This window comes from Lontra canadensis, unplaced genomic scaffold (assembly GCF_010015895.1).
Source record: "Lontra canadensis isolate GAN:19392208 unplaced genomic scaffold, GSC_riverotter_1.0 scaffold8, whole genome shotgun sequence".
In the NCBI taxonomy this organism is placed as follows: domain Eukaryota; kingdom Metazoa; phylum Chordata; class Mammalia; order Carnivora; family Mustelidae; genus Lontra; species Lontra canadensis.
Genome location: NW_022631002.1, coordinates 34,769,097 through 34,787,927, shown reverse-complemented (window position 1 = coordinate 34,787,927; position 18,831 = coordinate 34,769,097). Strand labels below are relative to the sequence as shown.

Below are 18,831 nucleotides of genomic sequence, written 5' to 3'. Positions count from 1 at the left end.
ATTTTAAACATTATTTTTTTCCCTCTAAGGATATTGCAGATATGCAAGTTAGTTTCTTTCTTTCTTTTTCTTTCTTTCTTTTTTTTTTTAAGATTCTATTTATTTATTTGACAGACAGAGATCACAAGCAGGCAGAGAGGCAGGCAGAGAGGGAGAGAGGGGGAAGCAGGCTCACCGCCGAGCAGAGAGCCTGATGCCGGGCTTGATCCCAGGACCCTGAGATCATGACCCGAGCCGAAGGCAGAGGCTTTAACCCACTGAGCCACCCAGCGCCCCGCAAGTTAGTTTCTTAAGAAATCCCTTCTGATATTTACAAAGAAAGGCATTGTTGCATTAAAAACATGAGGACCAAATGCTTGAGGAACATGAGTAAGTGGGTAAGATTTGTCTTGTGACAGACAATTTTCTAAACATTTTAACACTATTATCTGCATGCAGAAATATGTTTTCCCTACAATTACTAATATATCTGATATACTTTTTGAATGATCTTTCTATAGAAATCCTATTTACATAGTGTCTTATACCTTATGAACACCCTCCAGTCTTACCGATACCTGAAATTACATTACAGATGTATCAAAGGTGCCCAAGTTCTGATTGAAGTGTCAGGTGTTTTGGCATTTTAGAAAGACCATAGCACTGGGTACAGAGTGGACATAATGGTTCTAGAGATTCATTATAGAATGAATGGAAAAATCTCTTTTAAAATACATCAGCTTCATGTAACATAAAATAGAATATCAACTCATTATACTGATTCAAGTGAACAAACTACTCCAGTGAAAATATGTTAAACTTAGTAAATATACCTAGAAATATTTCTGGATATAACTTTACAATGTATCTCCATCAAGAAACACTAAGTACTTCCGAGGTGATGGCCTTCCATGTCTAAGATGCCACATGAACCCTGAACCTCAATAGAAGTAAAGTAATACTTCCTTCCAACCACTGGAGAAAGAGAATATATTCTTGGTATAGTCTAGTAGAAAGGTCACTAGACATGGAGTTAGATAACAGGGGTTCTAGTCCTGCTTTCATTGGCAAGTCATATCACTTTGGGACAGCCATTACTGCTCTGGGTCTCAGTTTCTTAACAGTTTAGTAGGGGATTAATGTACTATCTACTTGAGCATTCTAGAGAGGATCAGTGCAATGATAGATTAGAAGTATTCTGCAAAATGTGAACTTATCAAGCTCTTACATGGTATTTTTATAATGGCAGTCCTGTGCTTTTAGGAGCTGCAAGTGCTTTTATCATGGGCTGCTTTTTGACACTAATACACTATGTTCTATCCCATTCTTTACCATGCTGTTCTTACTGGCCTCCAATGTGTCCCTACAATCCAAAGTTGGCTTAATTCACTAGGGGTTCTGCTGCAGTTATGTCTTTTGCCTTTCCTTTTGCCTATAACCATATGAAATGACTGTACAATGATTTAAGCATAGAAATTTTAGAGACAGATTTCCTAGTTCAACTTCTAGCTCCACTGTTTGCTAGCATTCAGATCTGAGTAAGTTAGTTCTAATCTAAGCATTTGTTTACTTATCTTGAGAATGTATTTTTTTTTAAAGATTTTATTTGTTTATTTGACAGAAAGAGAGAGATCACAAGTAGGCAGAGAGGTAGGCAGAGAGAGAGAGGGGGAAGCAGACTCCCTGCTGAGCAGAGAGCCCAATGCGGGGCTTGATCCCAGGACCCTGAGATCATGACCTGAGCTGAAGGCAGAGGCTCAACCTACTGAGCCACCCAGGTGCCCCTTGAAAATGTATTTTTACAAAGCTTTTGTGAGGATTAGTGAGATAATCCATATAAGGTGCTTAGTAGAATATATGCATATATTCACTATTATCACAAGTAGGAACACTAGTAGTAATACCACTACTTCTGCTACCAAAACTACCACCTACTATTGAAGCAGGTAACCCACTGGCATCGACAGAGGAAAGTATCTGCCATTTTCTGTTTTAACGCCAACCACAAGTGCAATGTTGTAACAAGTATCTTTTTGTAGATGACTACCTATGCTTTGGCCTGCACGCATTTTGTTGTTGTTGTTTGTTTGTTTGTTTTTAGAGAGAGAGAGAGAAAGGGAGATAGGGAGGAAGAGAGAATATTAGGTAGGCTCCAGTGTGGAGACTGATGCAGGGCTCAATCTTATTACCTGAGATTCTGACCTGAGCTGAAATCAAGAGTTGTATGCTTAACTGACTGAGCCACGTAGGTCTCCCCAGCCCACGTGTTTTAATATTTAATGTTAAAACTCTTATATGTACAGTGTTTGAAAAAAATGACCAAGAAGCAGTATCTGATGACTATTTTGTGTCTACAGTTTTATTCATATACAGCAATGATTTTCAACCGGGGGTGATTTTGTTCTACAGGGGACACTGGACAATGTCCGGAGATCTATATGACTGTCATAACAGGAGCTAGCTACTAGCATCTAAGTCAGAGACTTACAACCTAGTAGACAAACAACCTACAGTGCATAGGACAGAACTATACAATGAAGAATTATCTGGCCTCAAATGGTAATAATGCCAAGATGGAATTCTGACATAAAGGGTGATGGGTAAAGCCCAATGACTTTGCCATTCTTGTCCTAGCTGCTCCCCTTTGTGACACTTATTTAGTCTCTTCTTTGAGTTCTAGTCTTACAATTCTAACTACCTCCTTGATACGTCTCTTATCTGAAATAATATTTTCCCTGCCTCAAATCAGGTATTTCATTCATCTTATTTGTTACTAGTCACTAATAGAAAACACAAGTTAACCTTTAATTAATGGTCTTTCTCTCTAACATTTATCCTTTGTAGGCCATTTTTGATACTTTAGTCCTTTAATCATTCATCTCTTTTTCAGGTTATAGTAAATTCTATCTAAATTATCTCCCTGCCTCTAGATTTTCCATGCAAACTTATCTGATATGGAGTAGCAAGATAACTGCAATAATGAAAGCTCTTTTCATCTCACCTTCAGTCCTAAAACATTAAAAGTTTCTTAGTAAATACTTAAAAGGTCAAATGACAGTTTAGAAGTCAAGACTTCTGCTGATCTTACCTAAACCAATTCTTCTAATCTAACTTTTCAGTATCTTTTCATGCTCTGGCCCAAACCAGCCACATTCTGTTCTCTGAATATTCTGAGTTTCCTCTGTACTTCCTTGCCCACTTTTGTCACTTGCCACTTTTTGTCACTTCCAACCATTAATATCCTGCTCATTTATACTGGCCACTTCAAATACCAGATCTTTCTTGAAGTCCTCCCTAATGATCCTAAGTAGACCAAATGGAAGCAATTGCTCTGTCTTTGAGCTACGTGTAGCATGAGGTTTGTATATCTCATCAAACCAGTCGGAGTTCCCCACATTCACATCTTAGTCCTTTTGGCCTATAAACTCTCTTAACTCTTCTGCCTCCTAGAGTACCTTCATGGGACTGTGTGGACAACTGCATTCTAACAAGATTTGCTGATGCTCTAGTTCTACTACCTAATAGGATTTCAAGGTTGTTTTTTTTTTGGTTAATAGTGAATACTACAAATTGTTTCCCCAATCTCTAACTGAAAATAATCCTCCATTTTATAAAACCTACACTTTATCTGAACTAATTGAGTCTACATTTCTCTTAATTTGCACCAGTGATTTTTTAATTGTTAACATGGGTACCTTACTGATCCAGCTGTTTTGCAGCAAGAACAATCCTTAGTCTCTATTGTCCAATAGCCAATTTATTAATTTTCTTTAAAGTCAACAATAATAAAAAGGATCAAATCAAAATCTTGTCTCTTCTTGATGATTTTTTTCCTACTACATTGCTTTACTATGTTTTATTCAGCAGGTTGCCAATACTTTCAAGATGAGACAAACCCAACTTCCTTAATATGTAATAACAGAGAGTTAGACAAACGGGAAAACAGAGGAATATTTTTGAATGAAAGAACAAAACAAAACCACAGCAAAAAAAGCTAAATGAATGAAGATAAGCAGTACACATAAAGAATTCAAAGTAATGATCACAAAGCTATTTAGTGGAGTTGAGAAAAGAGTGTAGAATTTCAGTGAGACAAAAGTTTGAAAATATACAATGACACCAGTTAAAGAGGATGAACTCAATAACAAATTAAAAATGTACTAGAGGGAATCAACAGAAGATTAGAAAAGGGAGAAGAATGGGTTAGCAACCTGGAAGACAGAGTAATGGAAAGCAACCAATGGAAAGAAAAAAAAAAAAAGAATAATAAAAAATGGGAGAAGACTTAGGGAACTCAGTGATATAATCAACTATAATAACATTTGCATTATAGGGATCCCAGAAGGAGAAGAGACAAAGGGGCAGAAAATTTGTTTGAAGAAGTAACAGCTGACAACATCCCTAATTCAGGGAAGAAAACAGATATCCAGATCCAGGACACACAGAGACCCCCAAACAAAATCAATGCAAGGAAGTCCACACCACGGCACATAATTAAAATGGCAAGAAGTACTGATAAGGAGAGAATTTTAAAAGCAGCAAGAGAAAAAACAAACAAACAAAAAATGAAAAACCTAAACCAGTTACATTCAAGGGAAACCACATAAGGCTATCAGCTGATTTTTCAGCAGAAAGTTTATAGGTCAGAAGGGAGTGGAATGATATATTCAAAGTACTGAAAGGAAAAACGTGCAACCAAGAATATTCTACCCAACAAGGTTATCATTCAGAAGATAAGAAGAGATAAAAAGTTTCCTAGACAAAAGTTAAAGGAGTTCATCACCACTAACCCAGCCTTCCAAGAAACACTGAAAGGGAATTCTATGAGTGGAGAGAAAAGGCCATAATTAGAAGTGAGAAAATTATGAGAACAAAGATTTCACAAGTAAATACAAATATAATAAAAGCAGTAGATTAATCACTTATAATGGCAGTACAAAGGTTAAAGGAAAAAAGCAGCAAAATCTATTATATTTATAAAGACCAGTCAAGGGATTCATAAAATAAAAGGATGTAATATATGATGATATACACAGAAAACATGGAGTGGGTGGCAGAGTAAAAATGTAGTATTTTTAGAATGGGTTCAAACTTAAGTGACCATCAACTTAATACAGATTATTGTATGCATAAGATGTTATATATGAACCTAATGATAATCACATAATCAAAAATTTGTAATTGAGATACAAAAAATAAAGAGGAAGTAATCTAAGCATATCACTAAAAAACCCATCAAATCACAAAGGATGACAAGAAAAGAAGGAACAGAGAAGAAAAACAACAACAACCATAAAACAAGTAACAAAATGGCAGTAAGTATGTGCCTATCAATAATTATACTGAATGTAAATGGTCTGACTGAATACTTCAAATAAAAGACAAAGGGTGACAGAATGGATAGAAATGCAAGATGCATCTATATGTTGCCTATAGGATAATCATTTCAGACCTAAAAACACATGCAGACAGAAAGAGAAGGGACAGAAAAACATTTACCATGTAAATGCAAGTGAAAAGAAAGCTGGGGTTGCAATCAATACTTATATCTAATAGAAGAGACATTAAAGGCAAAGACCATCCAAGACACAAAGAAGGACACTACACAATGACAAAGGAAACAATCCAACAAGAGGATCTAACAATCGTAAATATTTATGCACCCAACATGGTAGAAGCTAAATATATAAAGCAGCTATTGACAGACAAAAAGGAAAAATCAACAGGAATACAATAATAGGGAACTTTAATATCCCACTTACATCAATGGATAGATCACCCAGACAGAAAATCAACAAAGAGACAATAGCTTTGAATGATATATTGGACCAAATGGACTTAACAGATATATATTCAGAACATTTCACCCAAAAGGACGAGGAATACTCATTCTTTTCAAGGGCACATGGAACACTCTCCAGATTAGATCACACATTGGGTCATTAAACAAGTCTCAATAAATCCAAATAGACTGAAATCATATCATCTATCTTTTCTGACCACAACAGTATGAAACTAGAAATAAGTCACAAGAAAGAATTTGGAAAGAACACAAATAAATGGAAGCTACATAACATGATACTAAACAATGAATGGGTCAAGGAAGAAATCAAAGAGAAAATAAAAAAATACATGCAGACAAATGAACACGAAAACACAATGATCCAAAATCTTTGGGATATTGCAAAAGTGGTCCTAAGAGGGATGTTTATAACAACAGAAGCCTCAAGAAACAAGAAAAATTTCAAATAAACAACCTAACCTTACACCTCAGGAGCTGGAAAAAAGAACAACTAAAGTCCAAAACCAGTAGAAGGAAAGAAATAACAAAGATTAGAACAGAAATAAGTGAAAGACAGAAAACAAAACAAAACAAAACAAAAACAAAAACAGAAAGATCAATGACTCAAAAGCTGGTTTATTGAAAAGATCAACAAAAATGGATAAACCCTTAGCCAGACTCATCCAAAAAGCAACCCACTCCTGAAAAATAGAGAACTCAAATAAACAAAACCAGAAATGAAAGAGGAGAAATAACAATGAGTAGCACAGAAATAGAAAGGATTATAGGAAAATACTATGAAGAATTATATGCCAACAAATTGAACAACCTAGAAGAAATAGATAAATTCCTAGAAAACTGGAACATCCCAAATTTGAATCAGAAATAGAAAAATTGACCAGACTGATTACCAGTAGTGAAATTTAAACAGTTTTCAAAAAACTCCCAACAAACAAAAGTCCAGGACCAGAAGGCTTCACAGGTGAATTCTACCGAACATTAAAAGAAGAGTTACTACCTATTCTTCTCAAATTTATCAAAAAAAAAAAAAAAAAAAAAGAAGATGAAGGAAAGCCACTCAATTCATTCTATGAAGCCAGCATTACCCATAACAAAACCAAAGAAAGTACAAAAAATAAAAATTACAGGACAATAACTCTGATGAACACAGATGCAAAAATCCTCTACAAAATATTAGCAAACTGAATCCAACACTACATAAAAAATAAAAAATCATTCACCTTGATTAAGGGGATTTATTCCAGGGATGCACAGGTAGTTCAATACATGCAAATCAATCAATATGATATATCACACTAACAAGAGAAAGAATAAAAACCATGTGGTCATATCAGCAAATGCAGAAAGAGCATTTGAGAATGTATAATATCTATTCATGATAAAAACTCTAACACAGTAGTTTTAGAGGAAACATATCTCAACATAATAAAGGCCATATATGAAAAACCCTGGCTAATATCATATGCAATGGTGAAACACTGAGCTTTTTCTCTAAGATCAGGAACAAGAAAATAATGTCCCACTTACCACTTTTATTCAACATAGTACTGGAAATCTTAGCCACAGCAGTAAGACAAGAAAAAGAAATAAAAGGCATCCACTGGTAAGGAAGAAGTAACATTATTTGCAGATGCCATGATTTTATATATATATATATATATATATATATATATACACACACACACTCTAAAAGTGTACCATAAAACTACTAGAACTGATAAATGAAAACAGTAAAGTTACAGGATACAAAATTAATATACAGAAATCTTGCATTTCTATACTCTAATAATGAAGTAGCAGCAGCAGAAGTTAAGAAAACAATCCCAATTACAACTGCACAAAAAGCAATAAAATACCAGGAATATACTTAACCAAGAAGGTAAGTGACCCATACTCTGAAAACTATAAAAGGCTGGTGAAAGAAACTGATGATGACATAAACAAATGGAAAGATACTCCATGTTCATGGATTGGAAGAAAGAATATTGTCATAATGTCCATACTACCCAAAGAAATCTATCAAAATACAAAGAACATTTTTCACAGAACTAGAACAAACTATCTTAAAATTTGTATGGAACCACAAAAGACTCCAAATAGCAAAAGCGATTTTGAGAAAGAGGAGGAAAGCTGGAGGTATCACAACCACAGATTTCAAAATATGGTACAAAGCTGTAGTAATCAAAACAGTATGATACTGGCAGAAAAATAGGCACATTGATCAATGGAACAGAATACAGCCCAGAAATAGACTCACATGTATATGGTCAATCTATGAAAAAGGAGGAAAGAATACACAATGGGAAAAAGTGTAACAAGTGTTGGCAAGGATGTGGAAAAAAGGAACCCTCTGTGTATTGACTGAAATGCAAATTGGTGGGGCCTCTGTGGAAAACAGCATATAAGTTCCTCAAAATATTAAAAACTGAATTACCATATGATCCAAAGATTCCATTACTTGGAATCAACCCAAACAAAACAAAAACACTAATATGAAAAGATACAGACACTCCTATGTTTATTGCAGTGTTATTTATAATAGCCAAGATATGGAAGCAACCAAGGGTCCATTCATAGATAGATAAAGAAGATGTGGTATATATACACAATGGACTATTACTCAGCCATAAAAATGAATGAGATCTTGCCATTTGCAATACATGGATGACTCTAGGGGGTATAAGGTTAAGTGAAATAAATCAGAGAAAGCCAAATTTCATATGATTTTACTCATATGTGGATTTAAGAACAAAATGAACAAACACGAAGAAACAGAGACAAATAAAACAGCCTCTTAAATACAGAGAAGAAAATAGTATTTGCCAGAGGGGAGGTGGGTGAAACAGATAAAGGGAATTAAGAGTACAGTTATCCTAAAAAAAAAAAAAAAGAGTACAGTTATCCTGATGAGTACTTAGAATTGTATAGAGCTGCTGATTCATGATACTGTATACCTGAAACTAAAATAACACTGCATGTTAATTATATTTAAATAAAAAAATAATAATCTAACCTAGGGAAAAAGAAAATCAGCCCTAGCTGAGAGGACATCATATACTTAATAATTTTATAGACACCTTATATTTATATGTAATGGGGTTTTTTTATCCTCCAGATGGATAGAGATTAGTCAAAATGATTGATTTTCTTGGTACTGTTTCCAAGGTCACCTAAAAACAAAGGTCCCCCAGCAGGGGGAGATTTAATTTACAGTAATTATTAAGTATATGACAATCATATTTCTATTATCAGTAAAACTAATATAATTACACTTTTAAAAAAGTAGACAAAAATAAATCTTTCTGGTTTGATTGTCTATCTCCCATTTCCCATATTAAAAAAAAAAAGGATAAAATTGTTTACTGTAGAAGTCACACTTAAAAAGCCCTGATCTTGTCTATACATAGCTTTTCCACTCAACTGAGTTTCCTTCTGTGAAAAAAATTTGAGTCATGACCAACATCACTGACTATACTTTAAGAGATTCCTGATAATGAATTTCCTTCCACAAACTGCATGATAAATTTTTGAGATCTGCTTATTTTTCATCTGTATTAAATAGACGGGAAATCAAGACATCTAAAATTAAAATTTGTTAAGTATCTATTGTGTGCTTGGCACTTTACACACATTATTTCATTTAATTTTCATAAACATATGAAGCACTCTTATTCCCATTTTGCATAGGAGGAACGTGAGGTTTAAAACTTGACCATTATTTGATCAATGTCAGTCAGTTGGCTAATTTGGCCTGTCCTCAAATCCTGTCCTCTACAATGCAGCCTGAAATTCAATTTTAAGATTTGGAGTGTTCTATTCTTCATTAATTAATATTTAATACAGTCTATGCCAACCTAAAAGTAAAATAAAATAAAATCATCACATCAGTTTGGAGATCTTCAACTTGCCATTAAAATATACATATATTAGGAAAGACTCCTTAATTCTGGCCAAGTTGGCAGTAAGTTTAGTGCATGTTGTTCTTATTTTCTTTATATAAGCCTGAAGGCAAGAAGGAAAAATTAGTCTTTTAAAAAGGGTTTTCTTCAATAAACCATCATGCTGACAAATTAAATGACAGTAACCTCTCTCAACAGCTGACAGCCTAGCAGGGGTCCTGTTAACATTCACATTAGGGCAGACTGATTGGTTTAATTGGCAGTCATGCCTAAAAACCTGCAGAGGAATTGATGCTGAATGAATCATTTCTTTTAGCAATATTCAGCAGTTTGAATGCAGCAATGCAACCAAAGGCTCTTAAAGTTGTTCTATTTATTGTTGAAACCAACCGACCAAGTGATTACTTTCATTTTATTTTCTAAAATTGTGTGCTTTTTACTGAAAGCCATCATTTAAAAATGCTTCAAAGAAAAGATTTCTTACCACATTTTCCCATATCTCAAACTGGAAGGTACTAGAGGCAGACAATGTCGTGAGGAATAAATCTAGAAGGAAAATAATAGAATCGTAAGTTTTGTTACTGATGTATACACTTGAAACAGGAAGAAATGCAGTATGTAAAAACAGTTATTAATAGAGTTGTACTTAAACATATTTTAAATTATATTTTAAGGAGCTTGATCCTGTGAAAGAAAAGAAAGCAGATTATCCTGTACTAGTACAACTAAGGAAAATGTATTTAAAGGCAACATTTGGTATTATTCCTTTGAAAGCATTCTTTATTTTTAAGAGCCGTTATGTGTATTAACCTTTTTTATCTTATACATTTTTATTTTAAAGCACACTATATTTTAAACAAAATATTCAAATTAGAATCACATTGTGCTTTCTCACCTAAAAGCTATGCTTCCTTATATATTATAGTTGAGCTTGTGTTATTTTAAATCACAGTATCATAGCATCCAAAATCTTTAGTACTTATGTTAAATGAACAATAAATTGTATTTCAAATTTTGAATAGAAGAATTGTCTTCATGTAGTCCAACTAAAAAAATTTATTTTATTGGAAAGTGTAAGATTTTTAATAAAATTTGTTGAAAAATAATAGGTTGACAGTCAAATCTAACACCCTATTAATCCGAAGGCCAGGTGAAATGCAAATCTATTCTAGTAGTAGTATTTATTATATTTGCATAGTGGCAATTTTACTTAGCAAATACATAGTTTCAAAATGATGAGCTGACTCATAAGAATATTAAAATAACATTACTTTTTCATGCTTTAAAGGATGGGAATTATTCAGAGTGATATGCAGACCATAACTATTTTAAAGAAAAGATTTTTTTCTGTCCTATTAAATATGTTTAAGAAAACTATCCTTCACATTTTAATGTGTTTTTTGTAGAGATTTCATATGAGTTTAATGAAGCTCATTTATGAAATAATTATAATAATAAGAATTTTCACAGAATCCCCAGAAAGCTAAGTAATTTCTTCTCTTTTACAATTAGTTGTAGTTAAACTCCTGTTTCCAAGTAAGTGAAACTATCCTTTCTGTCAGTATATCAGATATCTCTTGATTTATTTTTACCACACTAAGGATGCTTTGCCTGTCTTTTTGAAGTCTTTTATGAAGATAATTTCTTGCTCATCTAGGGAAATTCCCAAACAATACCTGAGATTTGTGAGATGATGCACCTACAGCCAAATCCTCTCCTTTTCCCATATATCCTCCACATTGCCATTAGCATGATGAAAAAATAAAAGTGCAAATCCGATCTCATTCCTTCTCTTCCAGTATCTCTTCTTCCCATGTGAGGAAGCCTACTTATCTAAGTCTCCATGCTCATTTCCTGCTACTCTCTCACAAGAAACTGACTCTCTGTAGTACCCTTTTATATCACAGCTATCTGATGTCCCCACTGTTCCTGAGGCCCTTCCTCTCCCTAGGCACAGCTTTCCCTCCATTGTTATTCCACTATGATACCTCAATTGGCATGGTCATTACAAGATCCTATGATATTCCAGTTTCATATCTGTCTTTCCTGAGCTTCTTGAGGGGAGGAGTCATGCCTAATTGGTTTTTATATCTCTGTGGTTTCTATGTACTTGGAAATGTGTTTGAATAACTGTTTTACAACTAAATGATACCACACACACACCCCCCCCACATATATACACATATACATGTCTACAGACATATGTAAGTGTGTTTATGGGTATATATATATATATATATATATATATATAGTATTTAGTTATATAAAATATACAGTGGTTCCTGAAAATTTGCTTGAACTGTCTATAAATAGTTACTCTATTTTTAAAAAGTGTCCTGGGGAAAAAAAGGGTTTTATGTTAGAGCATTTCATTCAAAATATGTATGACTGCTTATAGTGACTCCTGTCTTAGGAATGTTTTAAAAACTATTAATTTTTATCTGAAAATATGAGCCTGGTAATGGGTATTATGGAGGGCAGGGATTGCATGGAGTACTGGGGGTTACATGCAAACAATGAATCATGGAACACTGTATCAAAAACTAATGATGCTCGGCATCAGGGAGATACAAATCAAAACCACAATGAGATGCCACCTCACACCAATCAGAATGGCTAAAATTAACAAGTCAAGAAATGACAGATGCTGGTGAGGATGCGGAGAAAGGGGAACCCTCCTACACTGTTGGTGGGAATGCAAGCTGGTGCAACCGCTCTGGAAAACAGCATGGAGGTTCCCAGAAAGTTGAAAATAGAGCTACCTTACGACGCAGCAATTGCACTACTGGGTATTTACCCTAAAGATACAAACGTAGTGATCTGAAGGGGCACATGCACCCGAATGTTTATAGCAGCAATGTCCACAAGAGCCAAACTATGGAAAGAACCTAGATGTCCATCCACAGATGAATGGATAAAGAAGATGTGGTATATATACACAATGGAATACTATGCAGCCATCAAAAAAATGAAATCTTGCCATTTGCGACAACGTGGATGGAACTAGAGGGTATTATGCTTAGCGAAATAAGTCAGTCGGAGAAAGACAACTATCATATGATCTCCCTGATATGAGGAAGTGGAGATGCAACGTGGGGGGTTTGGGTTTTAAGAAAAGAATAAATGAAACAAGATGGGACTGGGAGGGAGACAAACCATAAGTGACTCTTAATCTCACAAACAAACTGAGGGTTGCTGGGGGGAGGGGGGCTGGGGGGGTAGGGTTATGGACATTGGGGAGGGTATGTGCTATGGTGAGTGCTGTTTAGTGTGTAAACCTGGTGATTCACAGACCTGTACCCCTGGGGATAAAAATACATTATATGTTTATAAAAATAAAAAAAATTAATAAAAAAAAGTCTTTAAAAAAAAAGAACTAATGATGTACTGTATGGTGACTAACATAACACAATTAAAAAAAAGTTTAAAAAAAGGAAAATGTGGGTAATCAGCATAAGAAAGTGATCAGGTATTAACATCCATAGACATTTCTAAGAATCACTTACAGTTTTGAAATTCTGAACGCATTTGAGAAGACATGAGGGGGCATCTTTTTGACAAGGGCTCACAGGCTCGTTGCCCTGATAAGCCAGTTAGCTTTGTAGGATTGGAAGAGCTATTTTGTTACCACAAATGACCAAGCAGAGACAGTTAGGAGGGAGGGGTGGGTGGTTACCAGCAATCTATTACCCTTCATGGAAAAACAACACAAAATGTTTTTTTCTGATGGCACCGCACTAGTCTCAATACATTTGCATAAACGGTGATAAATCATGAGCTTTCTGTTCTTCCATTCATAGCTTGAAAATTTAACAACTATAACCACGTTTGCTGATTCCATTTTCATAGCTTCATGAGCTATTTATTAAGATTTTGAAATACAGTAAATTTGGATGAGGGATTGGAAGTATCTTGTAAAATAGATTAAAAAAATTCATTTCACTATTCAATTATGCAAAAAAGGTTATAGGAAAAATAAATGATTCATTATGTGGAGAAATAGAGACAATTAATAATCAACAATTCAAGATGAAATCATACCTCTGACTTTGAATGAAATGAGAATGAAATAAAGAAATGAAATTAAATAAGCTAGGAAAAAAATTAAGTCAGTAAAGCAACCAACTTCTCACCTCCTACATGGCTAAGAGTAATTCATTCACATAATATAATGGAAGGAAATGTACCCAATGAAACTGTAACAGATGCTGTAACATGCCACCCAGATCCCTTCTGCACAAAAGACTTATTCTTTTGCTTATTGGAAATGCGGCTGGCAGATAGCCCTATGCAGTTGCCCTTTCTGGAACAGCTCTAGGTGAAAAGAATTGCTTTGCCAAAGGTTGCATCCCTTTCTACACTAGGCTGCATTTAATAACTGGTCAGTTCAGAAAAATAAAGGCTACACCCCCGCCACCATCACTCAGGAAAACTCTGCAGGGCCACAAGGCATTCAGAAGACCAAGGTCTGGTGAGGTTTTTATTTGACACTAAATCATAGCCCAACTCTGCTTCCTTCCCATTTCCTCCAGTAGTACTGACTATAATAAGAGCACTGCCTAAAACTTCTTGCACACTAGTTTCTATTTCAAAGTCTCCTTCTCAGAAAATGCAATCTACAACTGTTGATACCAGAAGTGACCTGAGAAAGCAAATACTAAGATTTTGAAGTTGGATTACCTCAAAAGAGGCTGCTAATAAGGATTTTTTTACTGGGGTTAAAGAGTGAACAGATGGCCATACTATCTTTTACTGGTATTATTGGGATGGTATTTTGGTGGAAGGGAATGCACTAGTGGGTGTTGTATTTCAGGCTTTTTGAGAAATATGAGATAAACACTTACTATAAAGACAGTGGAACTGGATGGCTATTGCTAAGCTTACCTGAAGAAACAGAGGAGAAACACAAATACGAAGCGTGACTGATGAGAAAGTAAAAGCCATGTGTGAAAGCAAGAGGGCCTCTTGAGTAGCATCTAAAGAGGTTCTCATCTCCTGTAGTAGGAGGGCAAAAATGAGCTGAAGACTAAAACCAGGATTTAATGGTAAGAATAGAAGATCTCAAAGAAGGGGCAAGATGGAGAAGTAAGAGACCCTGTTTCAACTGATCCCCTAAAGTGAGCTAAATGTCTACCAGAACACTCTGAACACCCATGAAATCAGCCCGAGATGTAAGATTATACATTTCTGGATCTCTACGGGGATGGAAGACATCAGTGGAGAGGTAACATGGAGTGGGAATGCTAAGACTGATATCAGAGGATAAACTGAAGGGGGAGAGAGCCACCAGAAGTGACCCATTAGAAAGTAATACCCCAATATGAAAGTGCTCTGTGATTGGGGACCAGCATTAACGTGGAGACTGGTTATAAAAGCACTCAAAAAGCACAAAAGATCGTAAGGGGCAACTGGTGGAATTGGGTTGTCATGGGCACAGGCCTAAGCCCGAGGTCCCACGACAGTCACCACCGGTGATCACATCTGTGCCAGAGAGAGCCGGGCGAGGCCTCTGTGGTCCCTGAGCCCATAGCATTCCGCTGCTTGCATCACTGCTGGGCTGGGTGCACTGCTGCTGGAGCCTGAGAGAGCCCGGTGTGAACGCCAGCCTGTGGTTTCCGGCCTGCAGCCTTCCGAGACCTATGTGATCCTGGGGTCTGAGCATACCCAACCCATGCCTGAGAGAACCTGGTGCAGTCTCAGGTTGGGGTCTGTTGGCCTGCAGCCTTCCGCAACCTGAGCCTCCACGGGGTGGAGCATGGGCATGAATTCCAGACAGCAGTCTGGCAACGGTAGCCACCCAGGATCAGACTCGCCTAGACCAATATCACTCACAGTTCTCATGGCACAGAAATGCAGAGACAACTGGAGGTCTTGGGCAACCACTGACCATTGAGATGGTGGCCGGGAGGGCTGCGGTGTTCAGCAGAGTTTGCAGAGGGAGAGTCTGTGTGTTCTGGACCACCCAGAAGAGGGCAGACTGAGGTTTCTCTATGAGGTGGAGGTCTCAGTGGAGTCAGCTTTCCATTAAATCCCAGAAAAGCCACAAAAAGTCACCAAAGAACAAAAGCCTGAAAAACAGGTTTCCAAAGAGGCAACCCCTTGATAGGGGGCAGGGCAAAGCAGCCCAAGCAAGACTGACCGAAAAACAACATGGCAGGTTCTTTCCCCAGAAGGCAAGCCATAAGAATGAGAGGACAACCACCACAGTGTCCCCATAAAACTGTAAAACCCCAACACCAGGGAAAAATAATATATTAAGCTCCTGGTATTGCCCCCAAACCTGTATATTTCACAAATACAATTTTTCTTTCTTTCTTTCTTTTTCTTAAAAATTCATTCTCATGATTCTTGTTCTTTTAATTTTTTTAACCTACTTACCATTACAACTGAGGTTTAATACAACATATTCCATAATAACATTTTAACTTGAACTTTTTTCATATATATCCCTGTGTTTCTTTTTCTTTTCTTTTTTTTTATACATATAGATATAAGCTTCAAGGTAGTCCTTTTCCCTCTTCAATACTATCCCTATCTTAAACCAGTTTTAATTTCCCTGTATCTCTGGAAAGTTGAGTCCTTTAACAAAGATAAAAAGACTCACCCAGGAAGAACCGAATTAACCTTCCTTGCCCACTTGGAGGGCTTATAACCATCTTCTCATTTTATTCTTCTGTTAGTGTTTCTGTGTTTTTGTTTTGTTTTTGTACTATATAAATCTTATTCTTGGGGTTCATTTTGGCTTTTTTTTTTTTTTTTGTATTTTACTTTGTTGGTCTTTCTGTTTGTTCGTTTTCGTTTACATACCTTACAGATCTTACTTTCAGGGCTCATTCTAGCTGGGTTTTCTGTTTTTTTGTTTGTTTGTTTGTTTGTTTTGCTTTTTGTTTTTTTTTTTTCTATTTTTCTCTCTCCCTTTTCTTTCCTTTTGGTTGTGACTTCCGATTGCTCTGAAACTTTCCAGGTGGATCTTGCCTAGGTCGTGGTTGATATGTTCAGCTATACATCCCCTCAACCACCTCTCACCAAAATGACTAGGAGGAAGAACACCCAACAGAGGAAAAATTCAGACTGTGCCCTCTCTATCAGAACTATTGGATATGGACATCAATAGTATGTCGGAAAGGGAATTCAGGGTAACAATTATTCAGGCAATGGCTAGGTTGGAGAAAACCATTAGTGACAACATAGAATCTCTAAGGACAGAAGTGAGAGCTGACCTAGCAGAAGTTAAAAATGATATCAGTGAGATCCAGTCCAATCTAAATACTCTTAACAGCTAGGGTAACCAAGGCAGAAGATCAAATTAGTGATCTAGAAACACTAGGGAGGGGATAGGGGGATGTATGAGCCTGGTGGTGGTCATTAAGGAGGGCATGTATTACGTGGAGCATAAACAATGTGGTGTGGTGCATAAACAATGAATCTTGGAATACTTAAAAAATAAAATAAAATTAAAAGAAAAAAAAAGGAATAGAAGATCTCCAAAGAAGGTTGAATTCTCAACCTAAGCTGGTCTGGTATGCTAACGTCAGGGCCTAGTTTGGAAAGAATGATACCTGACTCATGAATTAGGAACATGTGGGTGATGAACCTGAAGTCTTTAGCCCTCAGATTGACTTGAGTCCTCAAAGCTTGCATAAGTGGCCCAGTTTTCACTGTTATAGGCTGATATTCACTCCTTTGAACATGATGTTTTCCCTAAAGGCTAGTGCTCTCTCTTGTTTAAAGATGAGGGAGAGGATTCTGCTCCCATTGGAAAACATGCTCCCAAGTTCCTATAGTTTGTCTCATATTCTCTCCTGGCCACTAGACCACAAAGTGGGGTTAAGTTACAAAATAATCTGGCCAGGAAGGTGATATACACATAAGGGAAAAAGGAACTATAGCCTGAATTAAGTCTAGGACCTAGCTAACATGTAGTGGCAGGAGCCAGGAGAATATGCATGAGACTATATTCTGAGATTGCTTGAACAAGATGGGGGCAGGGAGAATGAGGTGTAAGGTGGGGTAGAAAAAAATACCTGGGGTTGGGGTCAAGGTTTTTACACTGGATACCTTACATCCTAGAAGAGGTAGCAATTCACTTTACAGGAGCAGACCACACACTGGATATGGGTTTATTCTTCCTGTCTTAAAAACTAATTTTTTAAAATGCTAAAAGAAACACAGTATGATGATAGCTGAGATCACTGGTATTTACTTGAAGAAATAATCCTTAACAAAAGATCATGAGTTAGTGAAAAATTCAGGATATAAGCCCCAAACTCAATTAAATCCCTTTTCATTAAAATCTTGTAACAAGTAAAAAAGTGAAACTATTCAATGCACATGCAGTTTCTTCCCCAGAAAATATACATAGTTGAGTAAGTGTATACAAAAACATTAAATGGTATTGCTTCAATTATTTCCATTCATAGTTTGAAAGGATTAAGCTACTGCATTTTTAAATACTGCCAAGCACTGCACAGCCTTCCTTCAAGCGAAAAATCTTCTGGTTAAAGTTGGCATCAAAAGGAAGCCCACTTAGGAGTCTTAAAAACTAAAATTGGAAGTTCGACTGCTACCTATACCACGTTAGGAAAAACGCAAACAAGGCTTTATGATTGTGATCAAAGTTTAAAGTTAGATAGTAATGGGCACTTAACATCCTTTTGATATACTATGTAGGAAGGAAGAGGTTAAAAACTGTAATTTCCAGCACTGTATCCTTTCAGTGTGACATCTTGATGTTTGAAAAAATATTTTGATGGAAGTTTTTAAAAAGTATTCATAATGTCATTTGGAGTTCCTGCATGAAGAAATTCTCCATGAATGATGAAAGTCACCGTACTTCCAAGGGAGTAAATATTATGGTCCATTTGGAAAAATAGAGTTCATAAGACTTTTTTGGTATTTTCTGGAAGCTTCAGGTATTTCCACAAAAAATGGTTCAAAGCAGTATCAAAGTTTGTGCTGTTTTAATCTTGAGCACGGAGGACATGCCAAGCTCATGTTTACATCTGTACTATAGAACACCTGCTCTACATCTGTTCTTTAGTACTGTCCAGTCTTTCTTAGGTCTGGTTAATTAGTGAAGATGAGCACAAGTATGTAGAATAAAAATATCTTCCCCCTGCTTCCACTTGTTCATAAAAAAGCACACTGAAG

The 18,831-nt window shown here is 36.0% G+C and overlaps 1 protein-coding gene across 1 annotated transcript in view; it reads right to left on the bottom strand.

Moving 5' to 3' along the window:
* ITFG1 (integrin alpha FG-GAP repeat containing 1) overlaps positions 1–18,831 on the bottom strand; it is a 289,345-nt gene that overhangs the window by 180,530 nt on the left and 89,984 nt on the right. Inside the window, exon 7 of the mRNA XM_032854567.1 lies at positions 10,166–10,227. Coding sequence (XP_032710458.1) covers positions 10,166–10,227 — 62 coding nt within the window. The remainder of the gene's footprint in view (positions 1–10,165; positions 10,228–18,831) is intronic.